Below are 22096 nucleotides of genomic sequence, written 5' to 3' on the forward strand. Positions count from 1 at the left end.
TGTGTGACGCCTGAGGCCAGACTGAGAAAGGCTAGTACAATGCAGCGGTTTGGGCATCCAAGCTTCAATTATTGCTAATGATGGTGGACTCCGTGTCCCCAAAAGCTCTAATCCCTAATGAATGATGCCGTGATGAATGGGGCCCAGGGCACAGAGCAGTGGAGACGCACAAACAGAATCAGAGCTCTAATTGGCGAATGTAGCGAGAGTTCCTATCGGTGTAAATGGGGTGCGATGGGCAGCTGTAGGGGAAGGAGAGCAGATGGAGGCCGTTCATTCATAAAACACAAAACTATAGATGTATGAGCTACACAGGGCTCTGTATGTCATTTACTCCCGTCTCCCAATGTGCAGGGCAAAGTGAGACACAGTGAGATTCAGCGACTTCCTCCTGTTTGGTTGGTCAGCAGGTGTAGGAGTCTGCCTGGCCGCCACAACACAGTGCCCCAGGCCAGAGGACTTAAAAGAAATTTGTTTTCTCCCAGTTCTGGAGGCCAGAAGTCCATGATCAAGGTGCCGGCTGCTTCTGTTTCTGGTGAGGGCTCCCCGCCTGACTGCCTTCATGCTGTGTACTTATGTGGCCGTTCCTTGGTGCACCTGTGGGACCAGCGCCCCACACTTGTGACCTCATTTAAGCTTAATAACTTCCTTAGAGACTCCACCTCCAAATACAGCCACATCGAGGGTTAGGGCTTCAATGTAAGACTTTGGGGGAGATGCAAGCATTGAGTCCATGACAGCAGACTTCCCTCGAGGGCCTGTCTTCCGACAAGAACGTTTGTGGGATCACCGTTCTCCTCGTGGGTGTGAGGTTCAGCACCGCACAGTTCCAAACAGTGCTCAGCGGCTCATGCATCACGTTACATGCTGGCAACAGTGCTATGGTCCGTAACGACTTCTCCCCCACCCAGACAAGGGCGTTCGGCTTTCGGGCAGATAATCTGGCCAAGGACGCTGGGATCAGTGGCTCAGTGGGGATCCCAACACCTGTCCGCAGGTGCAAAGCCCCAACCTCTTCTGACTAAAGGGCCCTGACTACTTAGTTACCTGAACTAATCAGTGCCAGACCGAGGTCCTGCATCCAGGCTTCCAAATTCTGGTTAGTTTGTCATCCGTACCCATAAAACCTTTGGCTTTTGAGAAAACTGTGGGTATGGAAAGGTTCAATTCTTTTACCCTGTACTTGGACTTTGGCAGAGACCCTTCAAATCTAATTGTTTTGAAAGAGTTGTTTGTGTTTTTTAAAGAGCATGGGATTGGGATTAAGACGGGTGGTTTACACTTCCTCTGTTACCATGTACTGCTTTGTAGAGGGCACATTATTTAGCAACTCCCATCTCATACTTTCATCAGTACCGTGAGGAAGGAGGGATACACATGCCCAGGACTGTTTTAGAAATAAATTTTGGTAATGTCAATGAATGTGCATTGTTTAACGTACATGACGGAGTTCTCTGAGGGACCATTTACTGGTGCTGTCTGGGTGTCTCACGTTGTAAATGCTGTATGGACTTCGTCTTGTTTCCTCCTCTCAGCAAGTCTGTAATGTGGGCATTCTTAGCCACACGGGATAAATCAGGAAGCCGAGTGATCAGATTTACATTTATGATCCCAGACTTGCTCATAAGGAAGTCCAGTACTGGAGAGAGAAAGCCCTCTTCTGAGTCAGGCGAACTAACCGTTTGGTGGGAACCACACATGCGGTCGTCACTTTTCCTGATGACATATATGGTTTACCGTTTACATATTTATGAACTGAACAGTGACTCGACCCGTCCATCGAGTCTCTGAACCTAAATCCCACCTTTGTTCCCAGAGGATGGGGTGAACGTGACCATGTAAAAAGGTGCTTCACAAAATCGTGCAGGTGAAATATACCATTCCCTTTTAAGAAAGTCCAGTGTAAAATCCCGAAGTTTAAAAAAAAAAAAAAAAAACAAAGATGCTCCCTAAATGTAGAGTGTACTTTTAACGTCCTGATGTTCCTACGGCAAAATTCTTCACAATGAACAGTGATTAAAAAACTCTGTGATGCCTGCCCACCTCCAGGCGGTGCATAACTTCTTGCTCCTCAGTCTGGATATATTTGTAGCACACAGCAAATCCCCTCATTTCCTAAGGCCACAGGCATCTGGTTTTGTAATGCCAGTGTCCCACGGAAGGGCTTACGCTCATTGATGAGGTGGGAGTAGGTCTGTGCAGTGTAATAAATGAAGCGTGTAGAAATGTGGCTTTGACTTCAGTCAGGCTCGCATAGCTGAGCTTGCCTGCCTTCCATGGGTAGAATGTAAGATTTGCGAGGAACTGGAGTTAGAGACTGGTGATTCTTTGTTCAACTCCTAGCACAAAGATGTAGCGAGTGTTTCCTTTTGGCTTACCAGATTTGATAACCATGCTAGCATATAGCATCCTTCCTGACATTCATGGGACCATTTAGGCTGGCATAGAGTGGGAATGCCGCTCTTAGTCTGAACTGAGGATCCCTCCACTAGTCGTGTATGAAAGGTGTATGTTTGCAATAACCAACAGTGAGAAGTGATTAGATTGTTTTAGTCTTGTTTGTGTACTGACATTCAGGATTTTATGCAGCACTCATACACTAGAAGTAGCTAATTAATGAAAGGAGCAGAGACATGATTGAGGCTCATGTCAATGAGGAAGAAGAATGCATTAGGAGGACAGTACATAATCTTTCAAGATTTAATATGGACATCTCAACTGAAAATGATAACAAAACAACTGCCGTGTATCAGCTGCCATCTAGAAACCACTGTATATGGTGTTATAGGACCGGACCCTGCTAGAAGTGGCAGCAGACACTGTCATCTGAACCCTCGGCCTCACTAAGAAAACCATCAGAACTAACAGAAAATACCATCCAGACCCAGGAACATAGCTGGGATGGGACACACTATGCAATTATTTTTTAGTTTTGATTACCATCCATCCAAAATAATGGAGCCAAAATGGACAAGAGACCCTCAACAGTGGTCAAGCAGATGAGGAGGACTTTGCTGGAGAATCAGATAAAGGGACTTAGCCCTGTCATCAGGACACTTTGATATGTAATGCATGTTTGCAGCAAGACGAGACGAAGGGTACCCTGAAAATCGGCACCCGTAGCATGAGGTTACGTGATTGTGGGCTTGTAAGCTAGGATGCAGAGTATGGATCTGTTGCCCTTGGAAAAAAATAACAAAAACTGCAAGTATTATTGTACTTAAAATTAGTAGAACTGTTTTCCTTACTCTGTTCAGAGGTGTTAACAGACAACCATTGTGGGTTGTAAGCCACATGAGGACAATAACTGTATTTTTACTACTTTTATTGTTTTCCGCTTGTACAGGGTCCCCAGAGTGTCACACAGACACTGGGAGAGCCCAGTATATAAGGCGCAACTACAGAATTTGCAGCTCATTAGAGAGCTAGGTGGGTTACTTAGGATCTAATAAATATATACTGTAAATTCAAATAGCTTTCAAAATATTTGAAAAAGAATCCTTGGGTGACATATTTATTATAGGCTAGAAGAAGAGTCTAAGACTTTGTAGAGTGTAGTTCCAAACCAGTTTTTGGCTCATGGTTTTGGCCAATTCCAGTGTGTGGGAGTTTTTCGGGTACCTCCAAGCAATATTCCAACACCATCTGGGTGCCCTACAATTCAACTCCATTCTGACACCACTTACCTGCAGATAGAATTAGATCCCACAGGTTAAAGCCTCCCCCTCCCCTTAGATGACAATCTCAAGTCCAGGTTTTCAACCTTGCTTGTGACCAATCTACTATAGACGTTATACATCAGAGGTTCCCACCATCCCCTCCTTGGGTTCTATTAATTTCCTCCAGCAGCTCACGGAACTCAAAGAAACATTTTACTTATTAGATTACCGATTTGTTATCTAAGGACATATCTCAGGAACAGCTTGATAAAAGAGATACGTAGGACAGGGTGAGGGGAAAGAGCTGTATGCTCTCTCCAAGCACATCACTCTCCCAGCTCTTCTGTGTGTTCTCCAACCCAGAAGCTTTCTGAAACTCTCTGAACCTCATCAGTTTGGGATTTTATGGAGGTTTCATTCCCTAGTTTTGATTGATTAAATCATTGGCCATTGGTGATGAAAATCAAACTCCAGCCCCTCTCCCCTCCTCAGAGGGCAGTGGGATTAAAAGTTCCAACCCTCTAATCACATGGTTGGATCCTCTGGCAACCCGCCCCCCATCCTTAGGTGCTTTGCAAAACTCATCTCATAAACGCAACAAAAGACTCCTTTTTCCCTGTCATCACTTAGGAAATTCCAAGATTTTTAGGAGCTCTGTGCCAGAAACTGGGAAGAAGACCAAAGGTGTTTTTCTTATTATAAATCACAGTATCACAGGTTTATGACTTAAATAAGACAAGGGGTCCAGGAGTAAACACGTGTCGTTAGTGGTCCTGCTATGCAGCTCCAGCCCACTGAGGCCTCCCGGTCTTCCAGCTCTCCAGATTCCTCAAGAACAGCGAGAGGTTCTCAGCTTTATGTCTCCAGATTTTTATGCCAATTAAACAAAACAACTGTGTGTACAAAACAAAAGTTGTGTGCAAAATCTCACCCAGCAGGCAGATAGCTGCTTGCCACCTGTACTATGTGCTGCCATTGATTCCAGGAAAACAGCCAAACGCCCAGTCATTCTCAGAACTAGAATTCACGTGTGTAGACTTCAGACCAGTCCTGTAGCCCTCTCTTTCACTTTGCAACACATTGGTTAACAGACAATGACCCAGTCCTCCAAGTATTACGATTAAGTTGAATAATTATGTCAAATCTCCTACATAGCCCCCTGTCCCAACACCAACTGCTAGAGTATTCACCTGTTGGTTCCTTCCTTCCTTTATTTATTCATTCATTTTCCCCTGGCCACCGTGGCTCAAAGGACCCTAGAATTACTGTCCTGATATTCGATGAATGCACTGACCATTTGCCAAGGTCAAATGGCTTCTCTGTGCCAGGCACGCTGTCTCCTGCCTTGTCATTTACAAGCCTCTGCAATTAATTTACAAATGCTCTCCACTGGTTATCTCAGTCAGTCTCACACAGCCCTGGGAAGTGAGCAGAGTAAGTGGTTTTTTCTCATCACTTTATAGGCAGTGATGTTACTGGTCCAAAAGTTTCGTGTGCCCAACACTTCAAAGGGCCAATACTCAAAATATCAGAGTCTGGAATAAAGAAAGGTTTATTGATGGAGAAGGCACCCAGTCAAGAAGATTGGGACCTTTGAGGTTCCTCAAATCCATTTTAAGAGAGAATTTGGGCTTCTTTTATGTGCAAGGAAGGGAGAAGGGGAAGGGGCAAAAGATGATTGACAGTCACATACTTCTGGGACCAACAGGGATCCAAGGAAGAGCTCTAAATCTTGAAATCTCTTTGTTCCAGGCCAGTTGACTCATGCTGATTTGAGTCTGGTCTTGAAGCTCCTGCAAATCTTTGATGAACAGTCTTTATTTTTTACATATTTCATCACCTCTTTGGGAGAGACACCTCCTAACAATGGGCTATTCCTCTAAAAACTCAAGCTTCAAGCAGAATTTTCTCTAATAATTAGCATATCTATAGCAGAAGTTATTAGTTTGAATGCCATGGGAAAAATACAGGCTGGAATTAAGATAGAGTGAGAGAGAGCCAGCATTCCACTCTGTTGCAGAGAGAGAGGCTGACAAGCAGTGCCTCCCCTGAGACCACGTGGCTCCTGGGTGACCGAGCTGAGCCCTTCACCAGACCACATGTCATGTGGTCCCATTGCCAGAAAGATAGGCTGCCCCTGCAAGGATGTGACATTTACCTAGCATTGGACAAGACTCGAAATCCATTTCAGCTCAAGATTCTCTAATTGTACAATCGGCCTATCATTTCATGGCATGTAGGGCATTTCATCAAGTGCTGCAAAAATACCATCTGTTTTAAAAAAGCAATTTCCATCTTACACTTTAGACCACTCACCTGTTAGAAAACCAAGTATTAGAAATGATGTGTTATAAATGGTAGTTTCGGTTTGTATGGACAGGGAAATTCTTTTCCATCAAACCTACTTACATGAAGTTCTGCTGAGGATCAGCCTTTATTGGTCCCAGGATTTAAAGTTTATAAAAGAAATGGTGGTAATTTTCTGGTTCTGTGCTCTGCCCTAGGAAAGCTTTGCAATCTTTCCTACCCTCTTTTAATCTCATCCTTGCCAAAAACCAACCTTCATCACACCTCCTAGCCTCTTCATAACACAGCTCACAATTCAGTTCCCAGCAAATTCCAGATTTTTTGTCCTGTATATCTCAGATTCATATTAATATATTTCCCCAATCTAAAAATCTTTCTTTCCTTCCTTCTTTCCTTCCTTCTTCCTTCTACTTTCATCCTTAAATTTTCCCCCCCATGTCCTTCCCTCTCTCCCTTTATCTCCTTTTCCCCTCTTCTTGCAAAGTCACCATGTTATTTTTCCCATTACTAAGTTCTAAAGAATTTCTTTGTTTCTTCTACTTGGAATATGAGCACAAAACAATAAGGCCAGCATATTGTTTTTGCAGCCCATGAGAATGATACTGGAACAATATTATATAATTTGCAGAATAAAATGGCCTCATTCTATCTCCATGGAATCCATATCTTGCTTATAGACCCACTGCTCCAGTAGGAAAACTAATAAATCTATATGATATATTTGATTGCTGCATCTTCAGTCTGGATACCTGACTTATCAGATGGACATAATAATATGCATTTAGACAGACAGCTCCCCAGGGACTCAACAGATGCTGAGGAGTTTTTATGCATTCTCTATTCAAGTTAAAGTCGGCAAGGACTTGCACTGTATGTTTTTCACTTCTGATCACCCATTTATGATGGAGTTGGGAAATGCCCCAAATATAAGTTCAGATGTAAATTGGGAGGGGCTCCACGGATGCGGCCTTTGAGGGGAGAAAAGCAGCAGGCAGGTGTGCACATGGCAGCGCTCCAGGTGACAGGCCAGTGTCCAGCTGGGGGGGCTGGCTCCAGTCATGGCCTGCTTTCCCTTACAGTGCGGCACGGTGGACCAGGGCCTGTACGTGCACCTGACGGAGCGGAACCTGCAGGACGCGCAGAAGTTCATTCTGATGCATGAGGTGGTGCAGCCGGTGACTGCGGTGCCGGCCTTTATGGAGGACAACAGCCGCTTCACCCACGTGGCCGTGGACGTGGTGCAGGCCAGGGACGTGCTCGTCCACACCGTCTACTTGGCCACAGGTAGGAGCTGGCCCCTCTCTGCAGCATTTTCTACCATCGCCTGACTTCCTGTTTTGAATTCTAAATGTGCAATTTCAGTGTCAAGCTTTGGATCTGTGTGCTTTCCTCACAAGCAGCAAAACACGATGCTCCCTTATTTCCCGTTCTCATCCTCTGTGCTTCCTGTGGGAAATCTCCGTTTCACTCCCATTTTTAAGTACATTCGTCATAATTTTGATTGGAAAGACAATGTCTGATTTCCTAACTATTGTTTTTAAACTTCTCATAAAATAAGTCTTTTCTTGGCATATTTAATTTGGATTATTTAAGACAATAAAATTTGTTAGAAGACATTGCTGGGTGAAATAAGAATATGATCCTAGACACTCCCATCCTAATGGAGACAGCACATAATACGCCAACCGCTATGCAGAGAATTGCGAGGCGATGACCAGCTTGTGACGTGGGTGTGAATAGCATGATGTGGGGACGAGAGCCAGGGAAACTCCTGTACTTGGCCGAGGCCGATGAAGGTTGGCTTCTCCCAGGAGTTAATATTTAAGCGGGGAGCTGATGGAGAAAGTGAGAAGGAAGTACTGGCCTTGCTTCAGGAGGGAACGGGGAAGGTAAGAGATGCAGGAGTGGTCAGCTGTGGACGGTGCCCCCATGGGGTCAGGTAAAGTCAGGACAGAGATGTGACCATCATATCTCCAAAGGGGCCCACTGGTGCCTCTGCAGATCAGTCTGAGGGAGGACCAGGGAGGACAGGGCGGGACAATGGAGGAAGTTCGATGGAAAGAGCTACTGTGAGTAAGGCTTCCAGAAGCTTTTCGAAGGCTGGTGGGGGATTGATGTGGCAGCCTGAGCAGAAGGGAGGTCAAGTGTGTTGTTTGTTTTAAGAGACGATACAGAATGACCATTCCATGGCAGTGTCTGTTGCTCACTGGAGTGTAGGAAGGAACCATGTGTCTTCTTCTGCCATTTTTATCCTGAATTTTTCACAGGATGCCTGGCACTGGGTATGTTGTAGAATGAATGAATGGACTTTTCCAGAAGGTTTTCTACTGTTTCTTCATAAATGTTCTGGTTGATGCCACAGAGAGCAGAGCATGGGATTCTAGGAGGCCATTGAGTTCCTCGTCAATATGTGAAGGGGGTGAGGAAGTGGAGACGGGCTGGTCCTGAGCAGGCCTGTGTATATCAGTGCAAGGCAGCCTGAGCCTTGACCTGAGAATTCTGACCTGTTCCACAGCCAAGGCCTATATGGAGGTGATGTTTGCTTCCACTGTGATTCCAATGGTCCTCTCCTTCTACTTTAGTTTTGACGAGTAGCTCAGCTCAGGCTTCCGTAACAAAATACCGTGGACAGGGTGGCTTACACAACGGAAATTCATTTCTCAGTTCTGAAGGCTGAAAGTCCAAGATCAAGGTGCCATTCAATTTGTTTCCTGGTAAGAACTGACTTCCTGGTTTACAGATGGTCATCTTCTTGCTGTGTCCTTGCATGGTAGAGACAGAGATGATCTCTCTCCTGTCTCTCCTTAGAAGGGCACGAATCCCATTTATGAGGGCTCCACCCTCATGACCTAATTACCTCGCTAAGATCCCACCTCCAAATACCATTGCTTTGAACATTAGGACTTCAACATGAATTTTGAGGGGACACAAATGATGTTTGAACAGAATCTAAATCAAATCAAAGCAGACCAACTTAGATAAATTATAGGTCTGAGATGAAATTACAGTCAACATCCATGGCTTTTTAAACAGTACAGCCTTCAAAAAACGTGCTTGCCCAAGTCTGTTTTGATTGGTCTCCCTCTGCCTATCCCCTAGCTCAAGCCCTTCCCACAGTATAGCGAGGGAACTCACTCAGGCTGCCTGATCCCGCCTCTAGGTTTGCATTTCTGATTCCAATAGCAACATACCATGTGCCATTCCACAAATCTGTCTTACAGAGATGCACGTTTTTGTTCCACAAACCTGATTTTTTGCTTTTGTTTATGCTACTGCCTATTTACAAATTGAATCATGTCATACATGAAGATGTGGCTAACCCAAGTCACAGGTTGAGATATGGGGGAAGGTGCCATGCAGAGAACTCTTCTGGACTTCCCATGGCTCACTGGTCAGGGTGTTGGTTAAGCTCATGGGGAGGAGGAGTTTGCAGTGGGTGAGATCCCTTCCAGCAGGGAAACGACTGTGGATACGTGATGCCCTAAAGAGAGGCCTGCTCCAAACCACAGTCAGTTATTCAGGGCGAAACACTAAGAGTTCTACTGGTGGCTGGAAATACCACAGATGGTATTTAACTTTATTTAGACTGACTGGATAATTCCAACTAACTACAGGAATTTTATGCCTCAACCAAGTTCTGGTACTTCTCAATTATCTCTGATGACACTGATTAATACATTTAGGAGGAGAGCTCTTTTTTTGCAGGTTTCAATTCCATTGTGTCTATAATTGAATGAATATCTTCATTGCCGAGCTCTGATGCTTCTCCCATATTCTCTCTCTTGCTCTTATTTAGGCACCACGTCCTGTAGATATGAACCCTTTGCTACCTCTGCTCATCATTTATTTTTCCATAACTATCTATTCCCTTAATTCAAACCCTTATTATTTCTAGAATACTATTTTAGACTGTTGTTTGTTCAAATTTAGCATGGATAAAACTCACCTGGAAGACACTTGGAAATACAGGTTCCCAAGCCCCACCCCGTGAGATTCTGATTCAGTGCAGAGTTGGTATTTCTGAGAGGCTCTCAGGGAACATAAAACTGTGCATTTCTGGACCGTATTTAAGTAAAGCTATTGTAGATGAAATAATGGTTTTCTTGACCTAGAATCTCTCTCTAAGGGATGCACTTTGCTGCTCTCTCTGGTTAGGCACTGACAATCATTGTGATTGGCTCCCGGTTGTTTGTGATACAGATGCAAAATCTGTTACCCAACATGAGCTTATCAGACATGTTTACTCTTTATTTCAGTAGTTGCTGGTATGATTTTTCTAACTGGTAGGAAAAAGAGCTGTGACTTGATTTGAAAGAAAATGCTTTAAGATGCAGCAAGCTAATTCGAAATGATTAAATATGTATTAGGCTAAAAAAATGTGGTCATAAATTATCTCTAATGAAATTTGGTGGTCTGGGCAGAGACAGGCAAAGGTATCAGGAATGATATCCCTGAAATAAAGGAAGAAATGAATCGGCAAATTTGAAAGCACACCATGTTTGAACAATATTGATTCAGAATAAATGAGCATTAAGTGTAACCAGGTTAAGTTTTTGAATTCCAAGGATAAAGAAAGAATTATTTAGGCATTCAGGAGAAAAAATACCTACAGATGAAAAAAAAAAAGGTAGGTGGTCTCAGAATACTCTGTAGCTGCATAACTCTGTGAAGCATGGTCTAAAATATTCTAAGAAAAAGAAAATGTAAATCAACAATATTATATTCAATAAAGAATCAAGAGAATAGGCAGTTATTCCCCAAAATGAAAATATTTCAATAGTATACCTGGGGTCTTTTTTACAAACACAAAACAAGACTAATTACTGGGTAGATTCAGCCAAACAAATGATAGAGAAGCTTTGAGAAAGAAAGTGGGATAAAGTGGAACACTTAATACCAGACTTCAAGTAAAACAATTTTATATATATATATGTGTGTATGTATATATACATATACACACACACACATATATACACACATATATGTGTGTGTATATATATATATATATATATATATATATATATATATATACCTATGTATACATACATATAAAATTGTTATATATATACATATATATAATTGTTTCTTACATACATATATGGAAAATTAACTGTGATTCAAGAGTTCTAGTCTAGGCTAATCGTCCTTCAAAAATAAAGGCACGTAGAAAATGTAGGGATACAACATCTGTGATTCTTACTTTAAAAACAGAAAACCTTGATCTCTATCCAGAGGAGTAAATCAGAACCAAAACTTCAAGAAGGAAGTCATGGAAAAAGGATGGGTGGGGAACTGAGAATTCATTTTAATTTCAGATAAAGACACACTGAGGTGTCTAGGGCATGACAGCAGGTAAGAGTTCGGACAGTTAGCAGAGTGATAATGGTTCACAACATAGAGCAGCTCTGTGAATTGGGCGTGTCTTAAGCGCCTCCTCAGACTCCCTTGGCCATCTGCTGTCCTGGACCCTCAGCCATTTGCTCTGTCTCAGCTGCCACCATGGCTGGTTGATTCCTTGGCAGGACCATAAGGTTCTTCCAACCGATGCTGTCCAGTTGGCCAGGCTCCTCCTGCCACCACTGGAGCGGGACCTGGCTTCTGAAGCAGATGCTGAAGGCACTAGGAGATACAACCCATAAGTGCAAGGGGATTCCCAGTGGGAGGTAGGCATGGGATGGTACCCACTAAGAGATCGCCTTTCTCCTTTTCCCTCCAATGGGCCGTTCAGAGAAAGCTTTTCCAGGTAGCCAAGCAGATGTCCCTTGGTCCTCAACATAAAGGAAGTGGCCCTCTGGTAACACCTCACATGGCATCACTCTCCATCTTACCCGTTCCCTTTCTTCCTCACTCACACCGTCCTGGGTTTGTACACTAATAATGCATTAGGCCTCAATCCTTGCTTCACGCTCTACTTCCCAGGCGATTGCAGAAGGAGAGATTTGAGTAGGCCCTTTAAATGTGCATGGCTATGAACCGAGTCAGGGATAGATGGCGTATGCTCTATAGACCACGTTAAGAAACTAAGATTTTAATTCAAGTGTAATAATAATAATAACAACAACTGATCTGAAAATTGTGTAAAGAAAGTAACATGAAATGATAAATGTTTTTAAAGATCACTGTCCATTATTCCTGCAGAATGAATGGGAGGGTAGCAGCGGGGGGTAGAAACAGAGTAAACATCAGAGTCAAATGTCTTTCTACACCGTTGGTGTGATTTTGCTGCCCGATTTGTCAATTACATAAAATTAATAGGCATTGTGGTAACATGTCACTGTATCGTAATTGTGTAATGAAGATGATCAAGGCTATTTCAGTCATAAAGGAGGTCCAGGAGGAGATGCGTGTGGCAGGTGTGGCCAGCAGACAGGTGGGGGTGTAGACTAAGTCACATATGCCCATCTTGGTGATATCTCCCCCAAGGTGGCACAAATTAGTTCTTGAGGGACAAAAGAAATTTTATGTTTATGTATAAAATATAGACATACATGCATTACATAAACAAATACGTAATCATTAGTATTACAATCTCATGAGCTGGAGGACTGTTGCAGAAAAAAATGTGAAACTCTCTGCTGTAGTGATAATGAAAAAAGTTTGAGAATCACTTCCCTTCATTTTTATAGAGAAACATTGACAGGTTCAGTATATATTCTGGAGGTATGTAAGGGGAGGGAATGGGTACGATCCAGAATCACTCTTGATTTGTTTTTGGTTTGTGCTGACAGCCTTTTCTGAGAAGGGAGAAACTGAGGTTTTTGTGTCAGATTCCTGGGGGAGTATTCAGCAGTGAACACAACAGACAGACTGCCTGCCCTCAAGAAGCTTGAGAGAGAGAGAACAACAAAAAAAAATTAAATGTTGTGGGTGGGACATAAAGCAGGAAGAAGGAATAGAAGGAAGCTAGGGAGGGTTTCCATGTTAAGAAATCTTTTCTAAGGGTAACAAATGAGATCCATTGTGTTTAATGATTTTCCAAAAACATCAGGTAAAGACTGAAATTCACTTTTAAGAATGTTAGTTCTTTGGAATGTCCCACTTTGACCATCTTCAGTGGAGATTAGACCCCGTGGATGTGGCTTTTATGTTTCAACTACCGATGGGACTCTTACTGAGAGGGAAAACTGATGGAACAGAAGAAGGGGTCACCAAATAGGTGAGGTCCTGAGAGTCACGAGGGGTCAGGGTCAGCGGAACCAGAGGGAAGAGGAAGGAGATGCCTCATTGGTGCAGTTGGGAGCCCGGAACTGACGCCTGTCATCTCCCATTGAGCTTTGTCAGGAGCAAAGTACAACCAATGGTTCCACCCTGTCCTGTCTTTCTTCTCTTCCCGATAGAGCACAGAGTTCTTATTGTGACTTGCTACTAAAATCCAGGAATTGGTAATGCTTCTAAAGTGAGCTTATAGAAAAAGCAAATAAACAATCTCCTATATAGTCCAGAAGTTTCTTCTGTAAGAGTAACAGTTGGCAACTAGCTCAACAAAAGCTCAAACCCCATCCCTGACTTTTTTATAGCCCTACGTGTAGTTTCTTCCAGCACTTAATTCTCAAGCCTTTTGGCTCCCTTTCTAAAGAGAGGAAGAAGAGGCAGCTGAGTGAGGGTCTAGCCGCAGCATTCCCTTGGACTAAGTATGTAAGACTTGAGAAACCCTAGGGAGATCCTTTTGGGCACCAAAAATTAAATAATTCATTTACTGTTGCCATTTCTAACAATTATCTCCCTCAGGATTTATAATCAATTTGCAGTTTGTCACAAGTAAGCATCAAATTCTGAAACTACTACACTGGAAAGATTGTTTATAGTCACTCCAAATTCTGCCCTTCTCATTGGAAATTGGAAATCCATAACCCAGCGTGGCGTTGTTCTGTATGTGCCCATTTATGTAAAGGGTTCCCAAAGGCTGAAAGGGAACCTTGTGTAGTTTAAGTGCATATTTGATAAAATTTAATGAGTTTTGAGAATAATTGCAGTGAATAATAGCAACGTAGGAAAATCCCAGTTACCTGGTGTATGGATTAAATTGTGTCCCCACCAAAAGATATATTGAAGCCCTCACTTGCCAGTATCTCACAATGTGACCTGATTTGGAAATAGGGTTTCTCCAGATGTCATTAGTTAAATCATACTAGAGTAATGTAAACTCTTAATCTGATATGACTCGTGTCCTTATAAGAGGAGAAAGACACATAGAGGGAGAATGAATGACATGTGACAGCAGGCAGACATTGCAAAGCCATTGCCAGAAGCTGGAACAGACAAAGAAGGATACTACGCAGAGTCTCACGGAAGCATGCATGCCCTGCCACCTTAATTTCTAGCGTCCAGAACTGTGAGATAATAAATTTCTGTTGCTCTAGGCCATCCAGAACATAGTAGTCAACATGAGCAGCCCTCGGCTACTAATTCAGCTGGGGCATACTTTTCCACTTGGCATCTGGTCTTTCAGCCAAGTGTGAAGCATAGCCTGGCTTCCTCCGCCTCCCCTGACATTTCTGTGTCTTGAACTCAATGAACAAAATTAGTTCTTTAGTATTAGTTGATGTCAGGCCCAATTAAAATGAAAAGTCTACTGTTGAAAACAATTTAATACATGCCAAACCACTTGAAATGGCATAAACACAACTAATTGTTCTGTTTTAAAACTAAATATGGGAACATAAATTCTTGTATTTTAATGTGTTTCATTTTAAATGAGTTCTCTGAATAATTTTAGTAGCTCATGCCTAGTTCTCCAACCACAGAATAATATGAAGTTATAAGCTATGAATTAGTGAATATCCCAATTTACTTTAAATATGAAGCTGTTGATTTCTAGTTTTATGGAGCAGCTGATTTTACTCTTTTCTTCTTGCTTTCTCTCTTCCTGCCTTTTTTGTTTTAGAGTTATGTAAATCTTCCTACCTTCTTGTTTCATGTTTCACATGATCAGGATTGATTGAAAGTTGCCCTAGGTAGTAAAGCAGTGTGGAGAAAATAAATGCAAACTGTTTCTCTATAAGGTACCCATCTTTTCATATGAATTTTGCCTAATGCAGTTTTGACACAACTATTTTAGGTTTCATGACAGTTACTGGAATTAAGCACAATAGTCTACAATTCCCAAACTGGCTGTCCTCCTGCTTATTAAAAAAACCTAGTTAGTATATTATTGTTCCTGTGTGAAGTGATGATGTCATAATTCCAAAGAGGTTTGAGTAATGTCCACCCAGTGCCCCAGGTTTTGTTGTATGTGAAATCCAGATCTCTCGTCCTGTAAAGGAACATTCAAATCACTTTCAACATGACAACTTCTTCAAGCGAGTCTGATGGAGAGGACCAGTTACTAGAGCGTGTAACTGAGGAACTTGCATAAGAAGTTTTAGCAGATATTTTCATCACAGATAATTCAGTTATGAAAAGACCTACTTGATGATGAATCTGCAGGTGTTATTACAAAAAGATTTTTCTTGTTGACCTTAAGAACATAGGTCTTCATAGGTAATAAAACTTCCAATTAAATGGCTTCTCCATTCTCATCCATTTCACTGATTGTGGTGAATACATTAAATGTACTTTACAATTATTACTAGCACTTGTTAACTGCTCCTCTTCATCCAAAATGCTCATGTCTTCAAAGATATTTTATCTATATCATCTATCTATAGATAAGATATATATATATATTTACTTTAGGGGCCACTGTGGTAGATCTGAGTCTACAAATTGAATATAACTGAAAGTGTTTCCTGTGTGTTTCCAATACAGAGTCTGATGATTATTATTTATAAAAAAAATTAAAGAGTGAAAGTGCTAACAGTGTTTAAGCTTGGATGGTTAAGTTCTGTATGGTTTTTCTATTTCTTCCATGATGAGCATGTAATCAACTAAGTAGTAAAATAAATTACTTTTAAAGAAATAAGTCTAACTTCTATCACTGTAAGACAGACCATCAGTTTTATTAGTACTGAATGTGGCAACCTGCAAGGTTGAATTTATCTGATTTACCTTCATGCAAACTCAAATATAATATGAGATGTCCTGGGGCATTTATAGATACCAGAGCTCAAACTCAAATTATACTCGAAAACCTAATAAATCCCAAATGCTGGATGATTAGATGGGACATGCAGCCCTCTGTAGTCTTTTCCTTTCTTCCATGCTTAATTTTAAAGTTCTATTAGGATACTTAGGTTGGGTATTAAAATAAAAACCCACACAATCCTTAGAACTTGTGAGACAGAGAGGGTCATTTAAGATCACCTGGCAGATGGCACAGATATGCCTCTCCTAGAGGAATTCAGTGACCAGGGAGGGTGCTCATGGGAGCAGGAAGAATGAAGACAAGCCTCAGGGGAATCTCAGTATCTAGCTTCACATGGGAATGCCACTGACGTTCACTCTAGTTATGAATAAAGATGAAAAACTGAAGGCTACAAAAGCTTAACTCTGTTTCAAATTATTAAAGCATTTGGAGATTGAAACAATGTACAGAAGGGCAGTTCTTGTTACCTATTTTTAGTCTAACTCTTGAACTCCAACTGAATATAAGGAAACTGATTAAATATGGCTTTTTGTTGTTCTTTTTGTTGTTCTTTTGTTTTTGTTTTGTTTTACTGGAGGAATTAAATGAGTTGAGAGAAAGGAAAATTTACTCAAGAAAGATTTCTTTCTTTAACTCGCAATATGTGTTAAGCATTACTAACATGTGAGGCTAAATATTGAGAGCTGTCAACAATTAGTAAAATTCCCTTAGGGGATCCTGAGTTAAGACTAGTAGAAGTTGGTTTTCACATCCCAGAACAAACAGGAGGTTTTAGAGCCTCCAGTTTTATGTATTTGTACCAATACAGCGTTGCACAGACACATATACACTGGACTGTTTCCCAACAATCACTTTCTGGCTCCAACCCAATGCACTACCCTTCCAGGGAACATTTAATCGTACATGTCCACAAGCCACAGTCCCTAATTTTCCCTGCTTTGGTTAGGACACCCTCCCTCCCTCACATGCTCTCCTTTCCTTCTGTGCTGGCAAATGCCTGCTCATCCTTGAAGGTCTATCATTGAAAAGTGTAGGCTTCTTAATCCAGTCATCTACCGATGGGCATTTCGGTTGTTTCCATATCTTGGCTATTGTGTAAAGTGCTGCAATAAACATAGGAGTGCATACAGATTTTTGAATTGCAGTTTTGGATTTCTCCGGGTAGATGCCTAGGAGTGGAATTACTGGATCATAGGGTAGTTCCATTTTCAGATTCCTGAGATACCTCCATACTGTTTTCCATAGTGGCTGCACTAATCAGCCATAAAGAAGAAAGAAATCTTATCATTTGCAACAACATGGATGGATCTAGAGAACATTATGTTAAGTGAAATAAGTCAGAAAGAGAAAGACAAGTACCATATGATCTCACTTATATGCGGAATCTAAAGAAAAGAATATGTGAATGAACTAATCAGAAACAGTTTTGGGGACACAAAGAAAAAACCAAGAGTTGTTAGGTGTGTGGGGGGGTGGGGATAAGGGGAAAGGTGAAGGGATTAGGAAGCAGCTGGTAACCACAAGATGGCCTCAGGGTTTTTTGAAAATTAATTTGGGGAACTTATTCAATAATGTTGTAAAGATTTAGTTGGGTATCCGATGGACATGCATCCTATTTGGGAGACCACCTCAGGGATAATGTGGATACCTAATCATGGCATTGTACACCAGAAGCTAAACATTAATGAATGCCAACTATAATTATATATATATAATGTGATGGCTCGGTGTGAGGTCGGAGGGATAATGGATGGGGGGAGGGGGGTTCACAGTGTGAGGGATATAAATGATGAACGTCTGTCTAAGTATTACCTTGTCTTGTACACCTGAAACTAATAAATTAAAAAAAAAAAAGAAAGAAAAGTGTAGGCGTGTAGGCTTATCCTTCCCCATCCTTTGCACGTGAGCGCTCAAGCATTTCTTCCCTTGGATCCCGGAGACACAGGGATGGGGGAACACTAATCTAGACTCCTAGACTAGGAGGGTCTGATATGCTCTACCCACCCCTGCCAGACAGAGGAGAGGGGAGGGAGCTGTCTCATGGGAGGTTGGGAGATGGTTGCCTGGTGGAGAGGTTATGGATGGGTCTTCCTGGGAGCAGGCACAAGTTATGCAAAAACTGCAGATATAGAAAGACATGCATGTTCTGAAAGGTGAAAAATTTAACTTAGCCGGACTTGTGAGTGTAGAGACAGGAGATGAAGTTGAAAAGTAGGATGGGTCAGACTGCAGTTTTCACCCTCACGACTGAGTTCAGGATTTCGTGCATGGGCAGATTTGGGCCAAAGGGGAGACACAGCTCAGTTCTGGATATGCAGAGGTCCAGTTGCATGTGTACGTCCCCCATAGCAGCGAGTGACTTCACAGTTAACTAGAAATCCTTTGAAGCTAAAGAGAGGTTTGGGTTGGGACTGGAGACCTCAGATCAAGTTGAAGCTGTAAGAATGAACAAGATGATGCCTGAAAAAAGTGTGAAAACTCTAGCTACCGAACAGCTTGAAACATTAGCCACTGGTTCATCATTAGTATAATGTAGCAATTCAGAAAAATGACACAATAATTTTCTTATCCCATTGAGTAAAGAGCTCTCTTTTTTCTTTTAAATTAATGTTACAAAAGTACAAAAGTGCTTAGTATAGATTTTTCTCAGCCATCCCAATCCACACCTAATGGAATCAGAGGCAGTATAAATTTCACCCCTGGGGGTGAGAGGGTAATTTAGATGCTGTATTCCTGTCAGACTGTCAGAGAAAGGCTGCCAACTCTGCCAATTGGGTGGCTGTTTTGTAATTGAGGTACAATAAATCTACGGCGAGTAATTTTCTTCTGGAAACTTGAATTGCCTCCTTAGCAGAATGATGAGAGTTAGATTTAAGCAGTGGGGTTAGAGGAGAGCTTTAGAAAAGATACCCAGGGGACTCTATTAATTGTGCTCTCGTTTTAAATGTAATATGGTTTTTATTCACAGGAAACTTCAGTAGTCAGTAGTAAATTTCCTGCAGACACCAGCTTATGATTTAGAGGACTGAGAGGTGCTTTTGAGGTTTTGTTCAGCAAGGCAGTGGAGACTTGTAACACAGCGTGTCCTTTCCTGCTTTATGTGTGGGAGGACTGACAGGCAGGGAGCTTGCTCATTTTGGACAAACCTTCAGTAGGGCTCCGAATCCATAAGCTAAAAGTAGCAAGAAAATAATAATAGCAAGTTTCGACATAACGCACCCTGTGTGCCAGGCCCCACCCAAGCCCTCTGCATGAATGAGCTCCCTGTGTGGCCCAGGACCTGTGAGCTGGGCCCCACGGTGAAGGAGACACAGAGATGTGACACACACTGGACCATGTGCTCTGCTTGAGCACCTACTGTGTGCAGGCACTGTTCTAGATTACAGTGAGACCTCAGTGCACGAGGCAGGCTATGTCCCCCAGTGCCTGACTCCTTGAGCTTATATGCCGAGGGTGAGGATGCAGGACTATGGTTTAAAATGATACTTTGGCATAAAAGAATATTGCATATAACTTACAACTAGGATGTTTAAACTGGCTGACATATTCTTGGGGAAGGAAATAAGCCATTAGTTGAATCTGATAAACCAAGTTAATTAAAATCTTTTCAGGCATACACTAGCCAAGAAGACCTATTTTCTTCTTTTAATTCCCTTTCACTATAGAAATGTAATGCTGAGCTCCCCGTGCCAAGACCAATTTAATGCATTTGCTCAATTACAAGTTAAAAGAAAGAACTTTCGTAACGTATTAGCTGCCTGCTACTTTCGGGTAAAGACCCGGCGGAATTGATGAACTTTGTGTAATGGTCTGTTGCTATGGCAACGTGCTGCCCAGTGAGTGGAAGAGGGCATTACATCATTACCTCAGGATAATGGTTGGAACAGCAATTGATGCAAATACAAAAGGTTTTTCTCTTGCTGCAATACCTCTGGGTTCATGAGACAAACCTTAAAAATGGCTCTCGGATGCAGTGTTGGGGGATCAGAGTCAAACGCACAATCAGAAATACAGTAATTCAGCTTGTCACGTTAGCAGCCCAGGGTCTGCACTGGCTCACCAGCCCTGTCACAGGTAACCCTGGTCAAAACGGCCACTTGCCCCTTTCCCAGTTTTAATTTCTTGTACTGGATTTAGCACACAGAAAGCTGAATAATAAATCTTCCCTTAAAACACAATACACCTTAGAGAAGTGATAAAAGAAAAAGGGTGTCAAGGGAACAGATTTAACTGTCCTATGCTTTGCAATAACCCCTGCATCTTTATGCCACATTTTCCTGAACTAGCCCTGTTTGTTTCTTGGTATGACTTTTTTTCTTCTTACAAAACAAAAACATTATAGATGATAGATAGATAGATAGATAGATAGATAGATAGATAGATAGATAGATAGATAGATAGATATACATACACATACACACACACATATGTTACACACAGACCAGGGTGCCAAAAAACGTATACACATTTTAAGAGAGTTATCTATGCTCAAGCAGTCGTTCACCATAATCAGAGGTATCTGGAGGCTGACGGTAACCACTCTGAGCACCTCTTGTAATTGCAGAAGTCAAACGTGACTTGTATTCATCTTTTGTTATCGGTATATATTGAGTGTTACAATTTTAATACAGTTTTCCTTTCTTAAAATTTGTGTATACATTTTTTTTAATTGTACCTTACAGGAAATGCATATATTTTTTTCTGTGTTTTGGATGTGCTTCAGGCTGCTATTCTTAGAAGAATTAATTTCTCTACATCTTTTTTTCTTTGCTCAGGGTTCTCAAGGTCATCAGAATTGGAGTCACTATACTCACAGAGTATAATGACTTTCATTTTGTTACTTGTTTCAGTGTTTAAACTTTCATGAATTGCAGATGGCAATTCCAATTATATACAAGTTTGAAAAAACAAAAATTATTTTATACATAGCAGAAGTGAACGTTTTATTGAGCTGACCATGTTTCTGTTTCCTCTTTCTGTTCCTCCTTCCTTTCTTCCTTCCTGCCTTCCTTTCTTTCCTACAAAAGGATTTTTTCATAAACTCTTGAATTTTGGTGAACTAAAATTCTACAGATCCTCCAAAAACAAATTAATTATGATCAGCGACCTTTTCCTCAGATACTTGACCATTCATTCTTGAGCACTCATTAGCTCTCTCTTCTTTTCTCCCAAAGATCACCATATGAATGACTGTATAATGTTTATCAAAATGCATCAATTTTCCACATTGTTACACGTCCACTATCATCTCCTGCTTCTTTTATAACCCAGGACCATCTGTATAAGACATTAAGTGAAATAAATGTCAATATGTGAATAATACTAGTCTGTTAATGTGAATCTTATGTTGTAATCATACAAGGTAAAAAAAAAATTAAGACACACATGTAATACTTTTGCATTAGAATTTGAGTCATAATATCTTAGGGAAAATAACCTGCAGTCTGCTTTTGAGACTGGATGACAAAATCCATTTTTCTGTTTCTTAATCTTGAGTTGGACCCTGTGCTAGTTTGCTCGGGCTGCCATAACAAAGATAACGAAAAATTACCGACAAGGTGGATTCAACAACAGAAATTTATTTCTTACAGTTCTAGAGGCTGGAAGTCCAAGGTCAATTTGTGGGCAGGTTTGGTTTCTTCTGAGGTCTGTCTCGACTCACAGATGCCTCTCTTCTCGATGCGTCCTCACATTTGGGTACACATGTGTCTCGTAATTCCCTCTTCTTATAAGGACACCAGTCATATTGGATCAGGACCCATGCATATGACCTCACTTGAACTCAATTACCTCTTTGCAGGTCCCATCTCCAAATCCAGCACATTCTGAGGTCCTGGGGGTTAGGACTTCAACATACGGATTTTTTTTGGGGGGGCACAGTTCAGCCCTTAAGTCCTTGTCTTATTATAAAGCATATTTTCATACCAAATGAGATTATTATACTTAACCATCTTTATCAAGATGCAAAACAGAATCTTGTTAAAACTACTAAATCCATGTCAGTTAGCAAATGAACATTGAACATTAGAAAAATGGCAGCTGTTTTCCCCAGAGTCAAACATAGGTTTTATTTTCAACCACTAATAACTGAATTATGTACATTAGA

At 41.5% G+C, this 22096-nt stretch overlaps 1 protein-coding gene across 3 annotated transcripts in view; it reads left to right on the plus strand.

Moving 5' to 3' along the window:
• SEMA5A (semaphorin 5A) overlaps nucleotides 1–22096 on the plus strand; it is a 427518-nt gene that overhangs the window by 312178 nt on the left and 93244 nt on the right. For all 3 annotated transcript variants that reach the window (XM_081053769.1, XM_081053771.1, XM_081053770.1), the window contains one exon: nucleotides 7046–7250. In XM_081053769.1, the coding sequence (XP_080909895.1) occupies nucleotides 7046–7250 (205 nt within the window). The remainder of the gene's footprint in view (nucleotides 1–7045; nucleotides 7251–22096) is intronic.

Source organism: Rhinolophus hipposideros (genome assembly GCF_964194185.1).
Source record: "Rhinolophus hipposideros genome assembly, chromosome: 7".
Lineage (NCBI taxonomy): Eukaryota > Metazoa > Chordata > Mammalia > Chiroptera > Rhinolophidae > Rhinolophus > Rhinolophus hipposideros.